We start from the raw sequence: 20,322 nt of genomic DNA on the forward strand, positions 1-20,322 counted from the left end.
GCATCTCAAGACTAGAAAAACAAGAGCAAATTAAATCTGAAGTAGAAAGAAGAGAATGAATAATAATGAAAAAGAGCAGAAAAACAATACAACTGAAGCCAATTCTTTGAGAAGGTAAATAAAATTTATAAACCTTTAGTCAGACTGAAGAAAAGAGAAAAAAGAGAGAGAATGCAAAATATCACTATTAGGAAGAGATCAATGACCTCACTACATCTTCTACAATTATTAGGAATATAAGGGGATATTAAAACACTTTAGCACCAATATATTCAACAGCAGAAATGAAATGGACAATTTCTTTGAACCACCAAAGTCACTCAAGAAATACGTAAGTCGAACAACTGGGGTGGTGGCTCACGCCTGTAATCCCAGCACTTTGGGAGGTTGAGGCGGGTAGATCACCTGAAGTCAGGGGTTTGAGACCAGCCTGGCCAACATGACGAAACCCTGTCTCTACTGAAAATACAAAAATTAGCTTGTGTGGTGGTGGGCACCTGTAATCTCAGCTACTCAGGAGGCTGAGTCAGGAGAATCGCTTGAACCCAGGAGGTAGAGGTTGTGGTGAGCCAAGATCGTGCCATTGCACTCCAGCCCAAGTGACAAGAGCAAAACTCTATCTCACAACAAAACAAAACAAAACAAAACAAAACTATACATATAAAATAAACTGAAATTGTAGTTAAGCCTTTATTTTTATTATAAAGAAGTTTATCAGGATAATGTGGTACTGATGTGAAGGTAGACATACAGACCAATGGAACAAACAAGAGAGTCCACGAAGAAATAGAGAGTCTGCAGAATAGAGAGCCCAGCAAAAAAATCTCCAGGCCCAGACAGCATCACTGATGAAATCTACCAAATATTTAAGGAAGAGATAATAACAATCCTTCCCACATTCTTTCTGAAAATCAGAAAGTTGCAACTACTTCATCACTCATTCTATGAGGCCAGCATTTCTCCAATAGCAAAAGTAGATAGAAATCATTGCAAGAAAAAAGTAACTATAGACTGATAGCCCTCATGAACATAGATACCACAATTGTAAGCAAAATTTTAGCAAACTGAACCTGTCTATGAAAATAATGAAGAACATACCATGCTCATGGATAGGAAGAATCAATATCGTGAAAATGGCCATACTGCCCAAGGTTATTTCTAGATTCAATGCCATCCCCATCAAGCTACCAATGACTTTCTTCACAGAATTGGAAAAAACTGCTTTAAAGTTCATATGGAACCAAAAAAGAGCCCGCATTGCCAAGACAATCCTAAGTCAAAAGGACAAAGCTGGAGGTATCACGCTACCTGACTTCAAACTATACTACAAGGCTACAGTAACCAAAACAGCATGGTACTGGTACCAAAACAGAGATATAGACCAATGGAACAGAACAGAGTCCTCGGAAATAATACCACACATCTACAGCCATCTGATCTTTGACAAACCTGAGAGAAACAAGAAATGGGGAAAGGATTCCCTATTTAATAAATGGTGCTGGGAATATTGGCTAGCCATAAGTAGAAAGCTGAAACTGGATCCTTTCCTTACTCCTTATACGAAGATTAATTCAAGATGGATTAGAGACTTAAATGTTAGACCTAATACCATAAAAACCCTAGAAGAAAATCTAGGTAGTACCATTCAGGACATAGGCATGGGCAAGAACTTCATGTCTAAAACACCAAAAGCAACAGCAGCAAAAGCCAAAATTGACAAATGGGATCTAATTAAACTAAAGAGCTTCTGCACAGCAAAAGAAACTACCATCAGAGTGAACAGGCAACCTACAGAATGGGAGAAAATTTTTGCAACCTACTCATCTGACAAAGGGCTAATATCCAGAATCTACAAAGAACTCAAACAAATATACAAGAAAAAAACAAACAACCCCATCAAAAAGTGGGCAAAGGATATGAACAGACATTTCTCAAAAGAAGACATTCATACAGCCAACAGACACATGAAAAAAGGCTCATCATCACTCGCCATCAGAGAAATGCAAATCAAAACCACAATGAGATACCATCTCACACCAGTTAGAATGGCAATCATTAAAAAATCAGGAAACAACAGGTGTTGGAGAGGATGTGGAGAAATAGGAACACTTTTACACTGTTGGTGGGATTGTAAACTAGTTCAACCATTATGGAAAACAGTATGGCAATTCCTCAAGGATCTAGAACTAGATGTACCATATGACCCAGCCATCCCATTACTGGGTATATGCCCAAAGGATTATAAATTATTCTACTACAAAGACACATGCACACGTATGTTTATTGCGGCACTATTCACAATAGCAAAGACTTGGAATCAACCCAAATGTCCATCTGTGACAGACTGGATTAAGAAAATGTGGCACATATACACCATGGAATACTATGCAGCCATAAAAAAGGATGAGTTTGCGTTCTTTGTAGGGACATGGATGCAGCTGGAAACCATCATTCTTAGCAAACTATCACAAGAAGAGAAAACCAAACACCGCATGTTCTCACTCATAGGTGGGAACTGAACAATGAGGAAACTTGGACTCGGGAAGGGGTACATCACACATTGGGGCCTATCATGGGGAGGGGGGAGGGGGGAGGAATTGCATTGGGGAGTTATACATGATATAAATGATGACTTGATGGGTGCCACCAACATGGCACAAGTATACATATGTAACAAACCTGCACGTTATGCACATGTACCCTAGAACTTAAAGTACAAAAAAAAAAAAAAAAAAAAAAAAAAAAAACAATAAACAGCAGGCATAAAAAAAAAAAAAGAAAAGAAAATAATGTATCATGAGCAAGTGAGGTTTCGCCCAGGAATAGGATGTTTGTTTACCACTTGAAAATCAATGTAATTCTCTATTTTACCATATTAAAAATGATATATGACAATCTCAAAAGAAACAGAAAAAGATTTGAACATTTTCATCAATTCTAGATGAAAAAAGGCTCTCCAAAAATAAAGAATAGAAAGTATTCGTTTTCTATCATTGTGTAGAGAATTACCACATCTTAGCAGCTTAAAAGAACACCTGTTTATTATCTCATAGTTTTTGTGGGTCAGGAGTCCATGCACAGTTTAGTGGGGTCCTCTGCTAAGGTCTCAAAAGCAACAATCGAGGTATGAGATAGGGCTATAGTCTTATCTTTGGTTCAACTGGGGAGTGGTCTGTTTTTAAGCTCGTTCAGTTTAGGGGCAGACTGCAAACCCTTGTCATTGTATTAATAGGAATTGAGGGATCCATTTTCTTGCTGGTTTTTGGTTGGAAGATGCCCTTTATTCCTAAAGACTACCCACAATTCCTGTCCCATGGGGTTCCCCAAATGGTCACTTCCTCTCTCAAAACCAACAAGGGAGTGAGAGACTCCAGTAAGACCAACAAGATGGGAGATACTATCTTATGCAGTAATCATGTGCACATAATCACATGCACAGCTTCCTCTTTGCCATACTCTGTTGGTTAGAAGCAAATCACAGATTCTCTCTACACTCAAGGAGGGTGGGGGCTGGTGGGGACCAGACATGGCTGTAAGCAATGAGAGGCAAGGATCCTGGGGGATGCCCTGGGGACTGTCTACCATGGAAGGAAGCTTGCTCAAGGGCATCCACAAAAAAACCCACAGTTCACATCACGTTGAATGGTACAAGACTGAATGAATGCAATTAGAACAACCAGGAGCAAGAGAAGGCGTCCACTCCCACCATTTCTACTCAGCAAGGTGCTGAGGTCCTCAGCAAAGTACTAGAGGTCAGTGTCACTGGCAAGAAAAAAAAGTCATGAATGTTAGGAAAGGAAGAAGTAAACCATCTTTTTCAATTTAACACATGACATGATTCTGTAGAAAATCTGATCAAATCTGTGAAAACTCTAGTAGAAGTACAAAGTGAGTTTAGCAAGGTTGTAGTATATAACTTCAATATACAAAATCCATTTTTTTTTCAAATCACCAATGAATAATCAGAAATTAATTAAAACACCATTTACCATAGCATTGAAAATATAAAATACTTACGGATAAATCCAATGAAATATGTGTAAGACCTATTCAGAAAACTACAAGATATTGTTGGAAAAAATTAAAGATCTAAGTAAATGAGAGATTATACCTAGTTCATGGATAGGAAGATTCAATAATGTTTAGCTGCCTAATCTCCCCATATTGATCTGCAGATGCAACACAGGCCAAATAAAAATCCCCGCAGCTTTTTAAATGCAAACTGAAGTTGATTGTAAAATTTATATGGAAAAACACAGGATGTAGAATACCAAAACATCTTTTAAAAAAAAATTTTGAGGGGTCAATACTACCTAATTTTGAGAATTATTATAAAGCAACACTATCAAGAAAATGGTTGCTTGGATGTAAAGACAGACAAATAGAACAATGAAACAGAATAGAGATTTTAGAAATAGACCTACATGGATGTGGAAATTGATATTTGATAAAAGCACAAAGGAAATGTAGTGGAGAAAAGCTAGACTTTTCAATAAGTGGTGCTGGACTAATTGAATATATAACAAAAAGAACATTGATCCCTACCTCACACTATGTAGAAAAATGAATTTGAAATAGATCACAGCCCTCAGTGGGAAATAGAAAAGACAAAACTTCCAGAAGAAAACATTGGAATTAGGCAATGATTTCTTGGAAAGGATACTAAAAGCATAATCTCCAAAAGCAAAATATTGATTAATGGATTATATCAAAATTAAAATATTCTGTTGTTTGGGCTGGGCACAGTGGCTCCTGACTGTACTCCCAGGACTTTGGGAGGCCGAAGTGGGCAGATCACTTGAGGCGAAGAGTTTGAGACCAGCCTGGCCAACATGGTGAAACCCCATCTCTACTTAAAATACAAAAAATGAACTGAGTGTGGTGGCATACACCTGTAATGCCAGCTACTTGGGAAGCTGAGGCATGAGCATCACTTGAACCTGGGAGGTGGAGGTTACAGTGAACCAAGATTGAGCCACAGCACTCCAGCCTGGGTGACAGAGCAAGACCCTATCTCAAAAAAAAAAAGTTCTGCCATTTGAAAGGCTGTGTTAAGGGAATAAAAAGAAAGCCACAGTTCAAATGAAAATCCCAGCAGCCCTACTTTTGTACAAATTGAAGAATCAACTTCGATTTGTACAAAAACAGAGCTGCTGGGATTTTCATTTAGACTGCATTGCATCTGCAGATCAATTTCAGGAGAATAGGCAGCTTAACATCATTGACTCTTCTTAGCCACAGACTCAGAGAATATATTTGCAAATCATATGTTGCAGGCTGAAGAATGGCCCCAAAGCCCATCGACTATACATGGCAAAATGCAGATGAGATGAAGGGTCGTGACCCGGGGAGATGATCCTGGCTTCTCTGAGTGGGCCTGATGTAATCCCAAAGGTCCTTCTAAATGAGGAACAGTAGAGTTAGGGTCAGGGAGGAAAAGGAGGCAATGAGGACAGAAGCCAAGGTTGGAGTCACACTCTGCAGATGAAGGGAGGGGCCATGAGTTATCATGCAGCAGTCTCTAACAGCTGGAAAAGTCAATGAAGCAGATTCTCCCCAGAAGCCTCCAGAAGGAACCCAGCCCTATCGACAACTTGAGTTTAGGCTTCTAACTTCCACAACCGTAGAATAATAATTTCGTGTGACTGTAAGCCTCTAAACTTGTGGTAATTATCTTACAGCAGCAATAGACTCTCATGGATCACATACAGTTGATAAAGGGGTAGTACTCAGAACACAGAGAGAACTCTTCAAACTCAGTAAAAACAAAACTAACCCTCGGATTAGGAAAACAGGCACACGATGTGAAAGGATGCTTCACTGAAGAAATGTATGGATATATAGCAAACAAGCCTATGAAAAGATGCTCGACATCATTCGTCATAAGGAAAATGGAAACAAAACATGATGAGACATCACCACACACCTGTGAAAATGGCGCAACCAGAAAGGACTGACGATACCCAGTGCTGACAAGGATGTGGAAGACCAGCCTCTCTTGCACCTGCTGGACGCAGCAGGGCAGGAAAACTGCTTTGCAATTTCACAAAAAACTAAAAACATACCTGCTGATATGGTTTAGCTGTGTCCCCACCCAAATCTCAAATTGTAGCTCCCATAATTCCCATGCGGGAAGGACATGGTGGGAGGTAATTGAACCATGAGGGCGGGTCTTTCTTGTGCTGTTCTCGTGATAGTGAACAAGTCTCACGAGATTTGATGGTTTTATAAAGGGGAGTTTCCCTGCACACGCTCTCTCTTGCCTGCTGCCAGGCAAGACGTGACTTTGTTCCTCCTTTGCCTTCTGCCATGATTGTGAGGTCTCCCCAGCCATGGGGAACTGTGAGTCCATTAAACCTCTTTCCTTTATAAATTACCGTGTCTTGGGTATGTCTTTATGAGCAGTGTGAGAACGGACTAATACACCTACCGTACAATCCAACAATTTCCAAGCCTGGATATTAACCCAGGAGAAATGAAACCATATATCTACACAAAGACCTGTGCACAGAGGTTCATAGCAGCCTGGTTTGTCGTGGCCCCAGTTGGAAGCGACCTAAATGTCCATCAACACCGGAACAGATACACAGCTGTGGTCCATCCACACACGGAGTATGACTCTGCTGAATGGATACACAGCTGTGGTCCATCCACACACAAAGTATGACTCTGCAGTGAAAGGAAACGAACCGCTGTGCACAGTACAACATCATGACCCTTAAAATAGGTCTGCCGAGGAGAGGAAGACAGGCAGCAGAGAGTGGATAGGATACGATTTTCACTCATAAAAAATATTAGGAAAATAAGCTGTAGTGACAGAGACAAGCGCAGACATTGTCTGGGGACACAACAAGGGGGGCCAGATGGGGGTGGGATTGCAATGAGGAAGCTTCTGGGGGTGACAGATCTGTTCCTTGTCTCTACTGTGGTGCTGGTTTCACGGGTGCATCTTCTGTCAAGCTACTCAAGTTGTACACTTGAAAGCCATGTAGCTTATTCAATGTCAAGTACACCCCTGTAGGCTCTTAGAAAAGAAAATCCTACGGGACCCAGAGCATAAGCTTTCTGATGGCTCTTGGGGGCCCTTCCTCTCGGGTGAGGGGCAGCCAGGACTCCTGCCCATCACAGTCCTCCACCTCCCCACAGACCCACATCCTCCCTCCTGGCACTGGGTTCCAGCAGGAGCTCAGGAGGGGCCGGGCAGGGAGCCCAGTGCCCACTCTGCACAGCTCCCTGGTCCCAGAGGGTCTGGGGCCCCAGAGCCAGAGAAAGGCGAAGAACAGAGGACTGGGTGTGGGCTCAGCGTGCGGTCACAGGGGAGTGAGCACGCAGCGGCAGCACAGCCCAGCCCCACTCCTCTCTACTTCCCACCCTTTTCTTGGTCAGGATGACAAGGTGACCTGGCGAGTGGGACCCTCGAGATGCCAGGCATGTGCCCCCCATCAAACTGCCAAGCAGGAGGACACAGGAATGGCCCAGACAGTGGCCCCCAGACCAGGATGCAGTCAGTGATCCCAGAAACCACAAGCCATGAAAACCACACTCAGTGGCCAAGCTGTGGGAATCCATAGCAGAGACAACCCATTCCACCAGTCCTCAGCGCTGAACACTGGGCTGGACAAGGAATATTGCCCTGCCTGATTCAGATCACACGTTCTGAGTAGATTATAGAAGAGTGGTAACCGTAATCAAACCCAGGCCTGCCCACTCAGGGTCTCTCGTAGTGCTCAGATAAATAAATAAAAAGTACAAGGCATATTAGAAAAGAAAACACACTTTGGGCAAGGAAACTAAAAACCATGTCGGCCGCAGTGGGAACGGGGTCGCCTGGCTCCGGGGTCAGAGGGCAGCGCCTTTGGGTAGGGAATGGAGAGAGGGCACACTGAGCCCAGTTCTGGTGCTGGAGGAGACCTGTGCAGTGAGGATTCTGATCCACTTAAGGGAGGAGGCTCCAAGCGCACAAGCTGCCTTCTGCCAGCTTCCCTCCCACCTCCCTCCCACCCCACCTTCATCCTGATACCTCTCCCTCCTCTGGGGCTCAGCGTCATCTCCCCTCCCCTCGGAGCATCTGTGACGACTCAGTCTGGGGGCTCACATGATACTCTCTGAGTCCCCCTTCCTTTATCACAGTGCAGCGGCTGTGCGGTCAGCAGTGGGTTGGCTGTCCCCCCGCGGGGCCGGGCTCTGTGCTCAGGGTGGAGTCCCCCTTGCTCACAGTGGCTGCTTGGGGCTCAGTACAGGAGGCACCCAGGGCACCCCCGAGAGCACTCATTGCTGCCACTCAGGCACAGCCTCCCTCCACGGAGGTAACATGGACTTGGCCCCCCAGGGGCGCAGCTGAACTCAGAGGCCAGGTGGTAGAGGTGCAGGGAGTGGCAGGCGTCACGGCCCCCAGGGGTGAAGGCTGGGACTGGGAATTTCTGGGCACCCCCTGGCCCTTGCCATTCCCAGGTCTATACTCAGCCCTCCCAGTGAGCCCACGGACCCCTGCACTCACACTAGGGCTGGGTGGACAAGGCTCCAGGCAGTGGAGTCAGAGCCGTGGGGCTGCGAGACCTGCTGCCTCAGCGGGGGCAATGTGCTGGGGGCTGCTGTCTCCCACACGGAGCTGCGGCCAGCAGAACTCGGGGAAGCCAGCATCCAGTGTCCCACGGCAGGGGGTTTGCCAGGTGCCATCAGCCACCTCCACATTAACTCCTTCAGGCCAGGATGTCCCTTGGGCAGAGGAACCCTGCCTAGTCCAGGGGCTGTCCGCAGGGGAGTCCAAGAGTAGACAGAAGGACCACCAGAGTCAGATCCGATTCATCCTCCCAGGCCTGGGGCAAACCCACCCCATGTGAAGCCCCCAACAACAGGAATTTGTGGGCCCCCCACCTCCTGCAGCTGTCTGTCCCCCTTATGCAGTCTATGGGTCCTTACAGATAGCGGGAGCTCAGGAACAGTGCGGTGTCCATCTGAGGGGCCTGTTTCGTGATCACATAGCCCTCACCTGCACCAGGAGCACCCGAGAGCAGGAGCCAAGGCTCCTCCATGCTCCGCATACCCTCCCCTGCGGGCCTCAGCCCCTCGAGGCCTCTGCTAGAGGCTTATGGGTCCCTGTAGGTCACAGGTTGAGAATAGTCATCTGTACAGCAGCCGCACTGGGCCTGCCAGCATTTCCACCTGGCGAGTTGAGTGGAGCAGAGAAAAGGCAGAAGGAAGCCTCGGAGAGACTAACAAAAGCAAAAGCAAAGCCAGAGGCCCAGAGAGGGCCCTGAGTTCCAGAGGTGGGGACGGGAGCCTGCAGGGGTCTGAGCCCTCTCCAGGAGAGACAGACTGAGGCTGGGGAGAACCCTCCATCCTCTGCTGGGTCTGGGCTTAGGGCAGCTGGTCCCAGGAGAGGGCCTGCTTGGCTGACTGGGAGGAAAACAGGTGTTGTCAGGCCTTATGCAACCCACAGTTTTGTGAGCTCAGCCTTCTGGCTACTTCCAAGAGGAAATGCTTGCGGGAGGAGGACTTTCCCACCCTTCATCTCCGACACTCAGATCCATCCCACCCACTTGCCTCCTTCAAATCTTTGCTTCATTCTTGATGAGGGATTCACGCGCACACAATCACCTTTGCTACAACAGGGGACCCCAGGAGGCAGGTGGCAGGAAGCCCCAGCAGGGGTGCCAAGTGGGCAGAGCAGGGGCCAGGCAGTCGGGGTCAGGTGGCTGTGAGTGCAGGGGTCAGCGAACATTCTCTGTAAGGGACTGTTTAACACACAATTCAGGAGTTGTGAGTCATATGGCCTCTGTCCCAACTACCCTATTCTGCCTGGCGTTTGGAAACTGCCAGAGATGATAGAAACCAACCAGAGACAATATGGAAGCCATGGGAATGGCTGTGCCGATAACACTTTAATCACAAACAGGCATGGTGGCCCTGCTTTGTCTTAGCCAGTGGGAAAGCCCCTCAGCCCTAGGGCATCTGATCCACCCACAGGGCCAAGTCACAGGGAAGCAAGGACAGATGAGCAGCACAGTGGCATGGCCAGTGGTCAGGGCAGGGCAAATAGCCATGGCATTCCATGATCGCCTGTGAGGCAAGCAAGCACTGACAGCTGCGGTGAGGGAGGCACGCTGGGGCTTCGCCTAACCTTGCAGACGTGAGGCAGGCGGTTGGATGCCGGCACTGGGCGCAAAGCTCTGCGGGCCATGCCTACAAGGGACTGGTGGGAACTCCCTCTTTCCATGAGGATGGGGGCCACGATCCCCACGTTGCCCTCTTGGTGAGGACTGAGGGATGTGCTCCTCCAGCCAGGGTGCGTGGAGAGACCCTCTAACCTCACTGCCGGGCTAGGTGGGCCGCACCTTCATCTCCGACACCTTGTAGCTGTAGTTGTACCCTTTCCCCGAATTCCAGTTGATGCCATTTGCAAAGCTGTCATGGGCCCCACCGAGGTAGCCACCATTCAGGTTTGACAGGTGACAGGTGGCATACCACCAGGCTCCCTGATAGTGCACAGCACAGTTTTTAGCATCTTGGTCGTTGTCTCGGTCTTTGGTGGAGAAGGGGTAGTTATTGTGGTATGTCAGAGAATCACCTGCTCAGAGGGGAAAAATAGGGCATTTTCCACGAAGTGCCAGGGAGCCTGGATCCTAGGTCCAGTGCAGAGCTGCCATGGCCAGGAGCCCACGTTGTGCACTGCACAACTCCAAGGGGCACCACCCAGTGAACATGCACTCTGCTGGGACAGCAGCTTTGGCATCTCCTTGCCTGGTCTGCTCAGCCAGCTAACAGGCATTCCTACACTTGGAGACCGCCTGGCTCTGGGTGGGGCAGCAGAGGGGAAGAGTGACTTCCGGCAGAGTGTAGGAATTCAGTCTCTGTAGAAATAGACTTATCATCTTCCCCATTTTTCATCAATAATGGTAGCAAATAATCATAGCCACTATGTATTGTACTTTTTGTGACATGTGGATCCTAATTTTCACAAGTACAATAAACTGGGTGAATTGATGGATGAACAGATTGAGGGTTTGTGGGTTGGACAGGTTAAGTCACCCCCCAACGTCACACAGCAGAGGCACAGCCAGATGCTGAGCACGCTGTCTCCCCTTCCCCAACCCCCCTCAGAGGCCCAGGCCACTCAGCCCGCACAGACACTCACCCGCGCTGCCCTCCACAAAGGTCCCCAGGACCAGCTTGTACTTCTCTGCCTCACTGGCCACCTTGAATGATCTGTACTTAGCAAATTGGCGATTGCCCTCAAAATCCACCAGGTCTACACGGAGCTCACTGGTTCCTGTGGGAGAAAGGTTTTAGGCTCCCAGCCCAATGGCCCTTCTGCCTCCAGGAACCGCAGGTGGGAATTGGAGCGTTTCAGATGTCTGAACTTGGAATCCACGGAAAGCTTCCTCAAGTGTATGCAGAAAGTCCTCTGTGGTAGGAGGGATTGGAAGGACCTACTCCCTCAGGTCCACCTGCTGAACCTGGAGTTTCCCCCCTCCTACAACTATTACTTCACTTCATCAAGGAACCGTGCATTTCCCTGGAATGGGCTGTAAGGTCACCGATCCTCACTGTGGGAAAGTACTGCAGTCCTTCCTTTACGTGGAAAGGTCACAGCAAACATGAGGAGGTGGCTTAGGAGCTCGGAATGGGCTCCTGGGGAGGAAGGGACCGTTTTCCAGTTTCCCCAGGATCAGGGACCAGCTGATACGCTGGAGCTGGTGGCGGGAGGATGAAGATGCTGTCCTCACTGCTGCTGAGGGCTGTGGCCTGGCCGGAGGAATGAGAGGGGGCCCAGAGAGGAACCTCCCTCTGCCCCTGAGACAGCAGCTTTAGGAAGGGGAGACAGTGGGGAGTGAAGTTAGGGCTAGGGGTTGGGCCAAGCCCCGATGGTCTCTCCCTTTCTCTGCATGGGTCTAAGATACCAGTAGGGCCAAGACCTGAAGAGGTCTTCAGCCCAGAACTCTAACCCTCTCCGGTCCTGATGCTGCCACAGCCTGCGGCAGGGGACGCAGCCCTCGGAGGTCCCAGTGCCACCCTGAGTGTGCTCAGGGCCCGATCCCCTGTGGGCTAAGAGGCGCTTATGTTCCAGGTAGCCCAAGCCTAAGGGGCAGGGGCACCCCACTCAGGACCCCCTGACCCCCCGAGCCCCAGCAGCGGCGCTACCCTGGGCAGTCAGGGCATGGATGTTGTCGTTCCCCAGCCAGAACTCTCCGAGGCGACTGCCGAAGCCTTGCTTGTACGCGGCCCAGTCCCGGTAGAAGTCCACGGAGCCATCCACCCTCCGCTGGAAAACCTGTGGAGGAGCCAAGGGACAGGAGCCAGGGGGGCAGGCAGACATCCCACAGCACGGGGGACACGCCCTCCAGAGGAGCAGCGTTTGTAGTTGGCAGAGCATCGCAGACTGGGGTCCCCAGCACGCCCACCTGGTCTCCTCACAGACCCCATGGGATGAAGGAGGAAATGGGGGCTCAGAGAGGGGAGGCAACAAGCCCCAAGCCACACAGCAGGAGAGCACCTGGCCCCTCCCAGCCTCCCCCACGGCCTGGACGTTTACCCACGGGTCACCTCCCCCATCATCTCTGTCCCCAACCAGGGGAATAGAGAATTCCAGAGTGTGTTCTCCGGCCAGGTGTGCAGTCTGGACTCTGGGTCTCCCAGGCTGACCGCCTCTGTCCAGGGTCCCTCAGCCCCACACTCACGGTCCAGCCCCCTCCGTCTGTGTCCATGTCACAGAGCACAGTCAGGGGCCGGCAGTCAGGCAGGTAGATGGTGTGCCAGCCGCTCAGGGAAGGCCCACGGTCTAGCAGGTCCTTACAGGTGCGTGGGCCTGGGAAGAGAACCCAGGGAGTGGCTGCAGGACGGGAGCCCCTGGGCAGGGCAGGGGCAGTAGGAGGGAGGCCCGGGAGGGAGGAGCAGGGCCACAGGCTCCTATGTAGACAGAGCAGGACTCCCAGGCCTGGACAGGGACATGGTCCCCAGCGTCATGCAGCTGTGATGGCTACACCCAGTCTGCCTGACCCTCCTACCTTCTATTGGTTCCCCCATCTTCACCTCCCGGGAACCTGGCCTTTCGGGTACATTCCAATTTTCTTTGTGGCACACAACTATGAAAGCCATGCCCTGCTCCTTCCAGGGGCATCTGCCAGGGGACCAGACACCACCATCCTATGAATCTGGCCAGTGCAGAGAGGGAAGAAAGGGCAGAGGCCTCGGGCTGGGACTGCACAACATCCCAATGCTGCCCTCCTGGTGGGTGCAAGTCGGGGTGGGTTGGGCTGGGTTCCGTAGGACAGGTGGAGCTGGAGGATCCTGGGGCCTGCCACCCACCTGTGTTACATTGATCAGATTCCCAAGCGTCTCCTGGAGATGGGGACAGACAGACACACACACAAAGAGTTGGAAGTCAGATAACTTGTCCCCAGCACAGAGCAGAAGATGGTGGCACTTGCCTCACTTTCCTGGCATGCAGGTGGCCACTGCCCTCCAGAAAAGCTGCCAGTGCCATGGCCATCTGGGGTGACTAGCCCTTCTTGTCCCTGGAGGCAGCAGAGTCACTGTGCCTGCATTCATTGGCCCCTTCCTCCTGCCACACGTCTAAGCTAGAGGGAGCTTGGTGCTTCAGGGCTCCCCTGAGCCCCCAGAGGCTCCAGAGTGGCCTGTGTTTGTAGATGCGGCACGAAGGATGGGGTGAGGTGGGGTCTGGGCAGATAGGCATGTATTTACATTCAGAGGCAAAGTATGACGGAGCCTCCAGGTGAGTGAGAGAAAATACTCCTCTCACAGCGCACCCAGAACAGCGCAGAGCAGCTCGGGGGTGAACGGAGGGGTGAGTGTGGGGCTGCTTTTTTCCCTGCAGCACATCGCTCTGGTTTTTCTAAATAATCTGTAAACATGTGCCTCAGAAAATGCGTTCTATTTTATATATTATACACACATAACAGATAAATACATAATATGTCTATCTGCTTCGGATGCATAGATTTCTATTTGAATATATCTAGTGTCTGTTTACACATTCTCTCTGATCAGAGCTTGTCATTAATATTCCCTGCCCACTCTGGCCAACCTGGGTTTTGAAACAGTGCCCCCAAATGACAACACCTGCAGGGGGCAGGAGACACGAGGCAGCAGCACAGGTGAGATGGGATGAGAGGGGCTGGCAGAGGTGAGCAGACAACCCTGTCCCACCCACCCCAGCTGATGCTGACCTTAGATGGGGAAGGCTTGATCTCAGACCCACCCACAGGTGGATACTTTGGCACTGAGAACCTCCCCCAGACTGAGACTCCGCCCCCAGACTGAGACCCCTCCCCCAGACTGAGACCCCTTCCCCACACCGAGAACCCTCCCCCACACTGAGACCCCTCCCTGTGAGAACCCCTCCCCCACACGGAGACCTCTGCCCTGGACTGAGCCCCGGGAGTCCTTCCTGGACAGGCGTTGGCTCTGGTGAGGACAGTGTGACAGCCCCAGAGGTCTCATCCACGCTCCTCTGCAGCTGAGTCTGGAAGGGCCTCGCAGCCCCTCCTCACTCTCATCTCCTTACCCTTGGACCCAGGTGGTCCTGCCTTCCCAGGAGGTCCAGGGGGGCCACGTTCTCCTGCAAATTCCAAAGATACCGCCTTACACAGAGCTCCCGGCCCAGGATCCGAAGGACCCACCCTGGAGCTGGCGGCTATGACTCTTCCTGTCATGACCAGGATCCTGTTTGTGCTGCGATGTGACTGTGGCCCCACCTGAGCTTGCCTGCCTTGCACCAGAAGGTTCTAGACCCAGGACTCAGGCCTCACGAGGCTCTCCTATCCACTCAGGGGCCAGGACCTGGAAATTTGGAGCCCTTCCCAGAGAACGTAGGTGGAGTCCTGGCTCTTCCCCTTCCAGGCATGAGAACCTGAAAACGTTTCCTCGCTTCCCTTAGCTGCAGGTTCCTCCTCTGAAGCTGGTCCCTGGGAGACGTTTAGCCCCACAGCCCAGGTGAGAACAGGGACTGGGAATCAGAGTCCTGCAGGGGGCCACAGAGCAGATGGTAGGTCAGGACTGAAACCAAGTTTTCTGCCAAAACACCCACTGGGCACTCATTAGGTCATTAAAGGATGAGCACCCCACTAAGGCCTTTTCAGAATGCCCAATGGGCCCTGGGAGTCAGCTCTGTCCCTGGCTCTAACAGGGGCCAGACCCAAGCTCTCAATCTATGAACCACGGTGGGGGTGATGCCCAACTCAGCATCTAGCTTCAAAAAGAGCAAGAGCCAGTGCCCTGCTCTGCTGACCGTGCCTGGCCTCCCTACCCGGCCCGCACCTACCTCTCTTTCCATTGGCGCCTGCCTCTCCCTTTGGCCCTGGGGCTCCGGGCAGCCCCGGGCAGCCTGGGAGAATGGTGAGCTTGTCAGAGCCCTCCAGGCCCACCACCTTCACCTCTGCAGAGAAACACAGGTGCCCACTCAGTGCCTGGCCCAACAGTGGCTGGGAGGTGAGGTTTTCTGCTCTGCTGGGGCCTTGGTCTGTCCTCACCCCTTGGGTACTGGTGAGGCGGAGACGTGATGGGGGGCAGAGTCCTGGCATTGGAGGCCACCCCGACATAGGGGAGCCTCATCGCCTCAGTGCTGTGTGTCCTGGGGCAAGTCACTTAACTCCTCTGGGCTCTGTGCCCTGGGCTGCCACGTGGGGATAATAACAAGGTTGTGGCCAGGGCTGGATTAGAGAATGTGCATTTTAATCTCTTAGTGTAATTCGTGGCATTTAGAAAGAGCTTAATAAACAGTGGGCACTTGCAATAACCAATGACAATCAATGTTTCTAAGAAACTTGGGGAATTGAGGCTGACAAAGCATTTTCCCTCCCAGACCTTGGGAATGTGGTTGTGGAATTACTGGGCTGGAAGGGGCTTTCTAGGTCCTCTGGAGAGGGGCAGTGTGGGGTCCAAGGACACAGAGCCAGGTGTGGCACAGCTGGAGCCAAACCAAGGTTGTCTACTTCTTTGAAAAAATATTTTTCATTTTGTTGATTATGAAATCAATACGCCCTGCTAAGGGCACTCTTAGAGACTGGGGAACGGAGCAGCGCTCTCACCGGAGACACAGCAGCTGCCACTGCTTGGTGGATTTTTTTTTTAATCTGTCCTCACCCCTAGCTCACTGGTCAGAGCAAGTGTAGATCATATTTTTTATTTGCTTAATTTTTCTCGTTAAAAAAGAATACTTAGTAATGTTGGATAATCTAGAAAATAAGACATGTTTGGGGGAAAAAGTTAACTCACTCATAACATAACCAGTGAAGGGCCTCTGTGGTGTGCATTTTCTTCCTAGCCCCACTCGGGGCCTTTCTCCACATGACCCATCATTGCCCTGGTCCCCTGGTCCACCACGAGCAGGCTCAGGCCATGGGGCCCACCAGGGTTTTTGGAAGCCATCCCGGGTTCTGAGTTCAGAGCAATGTACTCCAGCGTGGCCACGATGCAGGGGGACCCAGAGCCTCCCCCAGAAGGCAGAGCTACAGGTGGAGCTGCTGGGAATACCTGAGTGCCCCCAGGAGCTCAGGGAAGGAGGTCTGGAGCCCTGGGGTCACATCAGCCTCACTAGACTACATCAGGGACACAGTGGGGACCACCTGTCCCCAGTGCTGGGCATATCTCAGGCCAAATTCCCCGCAGAGCTGGGGCTTGACTTTGCTGGCCACGTCCAGCTGGGTGGTCTTCCAGTGTGACATGATCGTGGCATAGACTCTAACTAGGACCACCTTCCACCAGCGCCCTGTATGCCCACCGCCTCCTCACACAGCTTGTGGGACTCTCAGGATGGCCCTTCAGTGGAGGAGGATTCGGCCCCGGGGAGCCTCCCCTGCTGCATGCTCTGAATTTGAGACCTGGCCCATTTGGCCCCAGGGCTCTGTTCCTAACCCCCGTGTTAGGCTGCATCTGTTTATTTGAGCCTCTGTCTCCTCTTTAAAGTGTGAGGCTTAAAACAAGCTGTTGAGAAAATAAGGCAGGAACCTTCACAAAGGGCATAGTAGCGGGCCTGGCGTGCTGTGAGTGGTCAGCAGGTGGCCGCTGTCAGCTTCCCGGAGTGTGATCCCTCTAAGGTGCTAACCCCCGGGGGACTGACTCACGTGGACAGGTGTCCTCAGTCAAGGCCATGGTCCACAGGAAGGAGAGGGCGAGGAGAGCAGGTCCCATTGCCACGGCAGCTTGGCTCAGCCCTGGAGCTCTGGTCTTTGCCACTGAAGGAACTCTGTGGTTCTTATAGGGCTGCAGCCACCCACTGTCACCTCTGTCTCCATTTCCCAACCACAGTGGGGAAGGCCACTCCCTCCTGACGGCTTGGTGGCACCAACTGGCGGTGGAGACAGCCTCAGGGCGGCTGTCTTCCGCAGGCCCCGCAGGCTTCCCACTTAACGAGCCTGGCTTCCCCTGGCAGGGACGCTCTGCCCAGCAGAAGGCTCCCTGAGGCCGGTGTGGAAAGGGCCTGCCTGTTTGTGTCTTTAGGGAAAGCTTGGCAGGAACACTGCCTGAGGCCCACAGCAGGACAGAAGGGCTTGTGGAATCCAGCCCTTGAGGAGATCACTGGCCGAGAAGCTGCTGTGAGTCCACAGAAATTTAGGAACATCCACTGCGGTCTGAGGTGGTTCCCAGGGGAGGGAGAGGGAAGCAGGACGATTACCAGGGACCTCCCTGGGCCAGCGTGCAGGGAGTTGGTTCCAACCCTAGAGGACACTGGCTGGAGAAAAGTGATATGAGCAGACCAGGAGCCTTGGCAAGGGGTGGCACGCTGGCACTGGATCAGGCTCCTGTCCAAGCCAGTGCTACAAAGATGCAGGACTGTGAATGACACACAAGCAGCTTCAGCTGGGAGCGGGGGCAGGGGTGGGGAAGGGTGGCATGAAATTGCTCGCAGGGGCCATTGGACACCTGCCCCCTGAACAGGGGAATTGGTGAATTGGCCCCAGCTTCAAAGTGAGGTTATCCGCACCTCTTAACGGAGAGCAAAATCCTGAAGCAAACGCTGGCCTCGGGTTCAGTCCCATTAGGGAGAGGTGGCAGGCTGTGGCCCCAGTTGCACCACCAATGGTCCCTGTGCAGGTGTCAAAAGGGTTAGAATCATGACCCCAAGTGGAAAAAGCCCTGTGAGGTTCCTCCATGGCAGACCAGCTCCATGTCCCTGGCATCATATGGGCCTGAAAACACAAAGCCACTCAAAGACCTCGACTCTGACCGTGCCAGACCCAGTGTGAGCAGAACGTGGCTGGGAAGGGCAGGCTCCCAGGGGTGTGTGAAAACGGAACCCAGAGATGTGGCCTCCCTCCTGGCACCTTCTCTTCTCACCAAAGTGCCGTGGGCAAGACTCACACAGAAACGGTGAGCCCCCCAGAACAGGTAGCTAAAAGCCCACGGCAGGCTGCCCAGATTCCCTGGCTGTTAGTCACCTGGGCTCCCCGAGTGGAGACGGCCTCCTGGGTAGGTGTGCGTTTCTTCTAAAGTCTAGACAGGATCGAGAAATTGAATTTCATAGTATGAATATTTTAGCATAAAGCAATCTATGCCAATTTGGTATTTTGAGTAGTGGAGAATTTGGCCTATGTCAGTGACACCTTGATAATCCAATTGAAAATGTGAAATCGAGGAATTGAACGAGTTAGTGTGTACAGTTTTGGAACATTTAAGAGACCTCCCCTAAGTTCATCACAGTCATATGTTTAAATTATTAGATTTTGAAGAGCTAGTTTATACTCAGAAGGCTTTGCTAAAGGTAGAAAGCTAAAGTACTAAAACATAAATTTAAACATATTAATTTTGGAAGTGCAATCAAAATGTTCAAAACTATTAAATGAACTAAGTCGGTGATGGACCAAGAATTATTCACAGGCCTCATCAAGGACGTTATTAACATTTGCCTGTTACGGGTAGAACCAGGTTTATCCGCCAAATTTGAAGTCTCAATGAAGCACTGGACTTTTGAAATTGGGATTTTAATACATTGAACAAATTACATTTGACTCGAACTTTTTAAAAAACGAAGTAATCCACAGAGTAATCTCTGTGCAAGAAATAAAAGTAAGCAATAAAATACCATGGAAGGAACCACCCACATCACCAGGACCGGGCACAGGTCGGCTGCTGGGCCTCTGAGGGCATTTTTGCTAAGGATGAGAAAACGGGGTCCACGGAGCTCCCTATGGGTCTACAGATGCTCCTGCCCCACCCCTGGCCTCCCTATGGGTGCTCCATAACATCATAAGGATTTGGCTTCCAACTGTTGTGGTCTCATAAGTATGAGAGAAAAAGGGCTTGTGTTTAATAAACACCTACTATGTGCCAGGTACTGTTTTATGCCCTGTGGTGCAGTAAGGAACAGAAAGACCAGTCCTGGTGCTCTAGATACCTGCTCTATTGAGGGCAAACAGAAAATAACCAACTAGACAAACAATCAAACGAAGGCATAATTATAATATCAGATCATATATCTCAAGAAAGCAATGTGGGCTGCAAAGTAAATATGAGTAGAGAGTATTATTAAAGTAAAGCCAAATGAAACAGCTATCTCAGTGGCTACACACACATGCACATACTCACACACTCACACGCACACACACACGCATGCACACACACACATTTATTTTTTGCTGTCATAAAAGTACAGGGTGAGTGCCCCTGGCCAGACACTTCTCCTTCCACAGTAATTCCAGGTCCCCAGCTTCTTCTAGCATGTGGCTCTTCCCCCTTCCATATGTGGCTCCTGTCCTGAGGGTGGTCTCCATTCCAGCCACTTGGAACTGGAAGAGAGCATGGGGGAGTCTGTGGCAGGGGCTTCTGGTGACTTCCTGGTGCCTAATGGTGATGATGCTCCTCCCTTCCACTCATTGTCCCTTGGCCTGACCTGAACCACCGCTGGGTGACTGCAAGGAACACTAGGGAACACAGCCTGGTTGTGTGACTGGGAACAGGAAACAAGGGTTGCCAAGCACGCAGGAAAACGAACTGAGGTTATCTGGAGGGTGTGTTTCAAGGTCACTGTTTGTGGGGTGTATGTTTCTCTATTCATTTGCTTTCATCCTGTTTGTCCCTCCAAGTGTCTTCTTGTAAACAGCGTATCACTGGATCCTTCTTTAAAAAAAAAAAAAAAATCCATCCTAACAACCTGTGCCTCCTGAGTGTTTAGTTGATTTACATTTTATGTAATTATCGATATGGTTCTGTTAGGGCTACCATCTTGCTATTTATTTTATATCCTACCTTTGTTCTGTCTTACCTATATTGCCTTGAGCTGGTCAAGCATATTTTAGTACTTCATTCTCTCTCCTCTGTTGGCTATTTATTTATTTATTTATTTTCATTTGTTTATTTATTTCGAGA

The 20,322-nt window shown here is 50.3% G+C and overlaps 1 protein-coding gene across 1 annotated transcript; it reads right to left on the reverse strand.

The window, feature by feature from the left end:
- Positions 1-9,847: 9,847 nt before the first annotated feature.
- Positions 9,848-17,678, reverse strand: LOC104669704 (ficolin-2-like). The gene is made up of 8 exons (XM_010372765.2): positions 17,082-17,678; positions 15,281-15,394; positions 14,525-14,578; positions 13,306-13,338; positions 12,678-12,805; positions 12,142-12,271; positions 11,135-11,269; positions 9,848-10,567 (listed from the first exon to the last, which is right to left on the reverse strand). Exons 1-8 carry the CDS (start codon positions 17,146-17,148, stop codon positions 10,320-10,322), a joined length of 909 nt encoding a protein of 302 aa, XP_010371067.2. The 5' UTR covers positions 17,149-17,678; the 3' UTR covers positions 9,848-10,319.
- Between the last annotated feature and the right edge of the window lie 2,644 nt (positions 17,679-20,322).

The sequence above is a fragment of the Rhinopithecus roxellana genome, chromosome 16, assembly GCF_007565055.1.
Source record: "Rhinopithecus roxellana isolate Shanxi Qingling chromosome 16, ASM756505v1, whole genome shotgun sequence".
Classification (NCBI taxonomy): Eukaryota; Metazoa; Chordata; class Mammalia; order Primates; family Cercopithecidae; genus Rhinopithecus; species Rhinopithecus roxellana.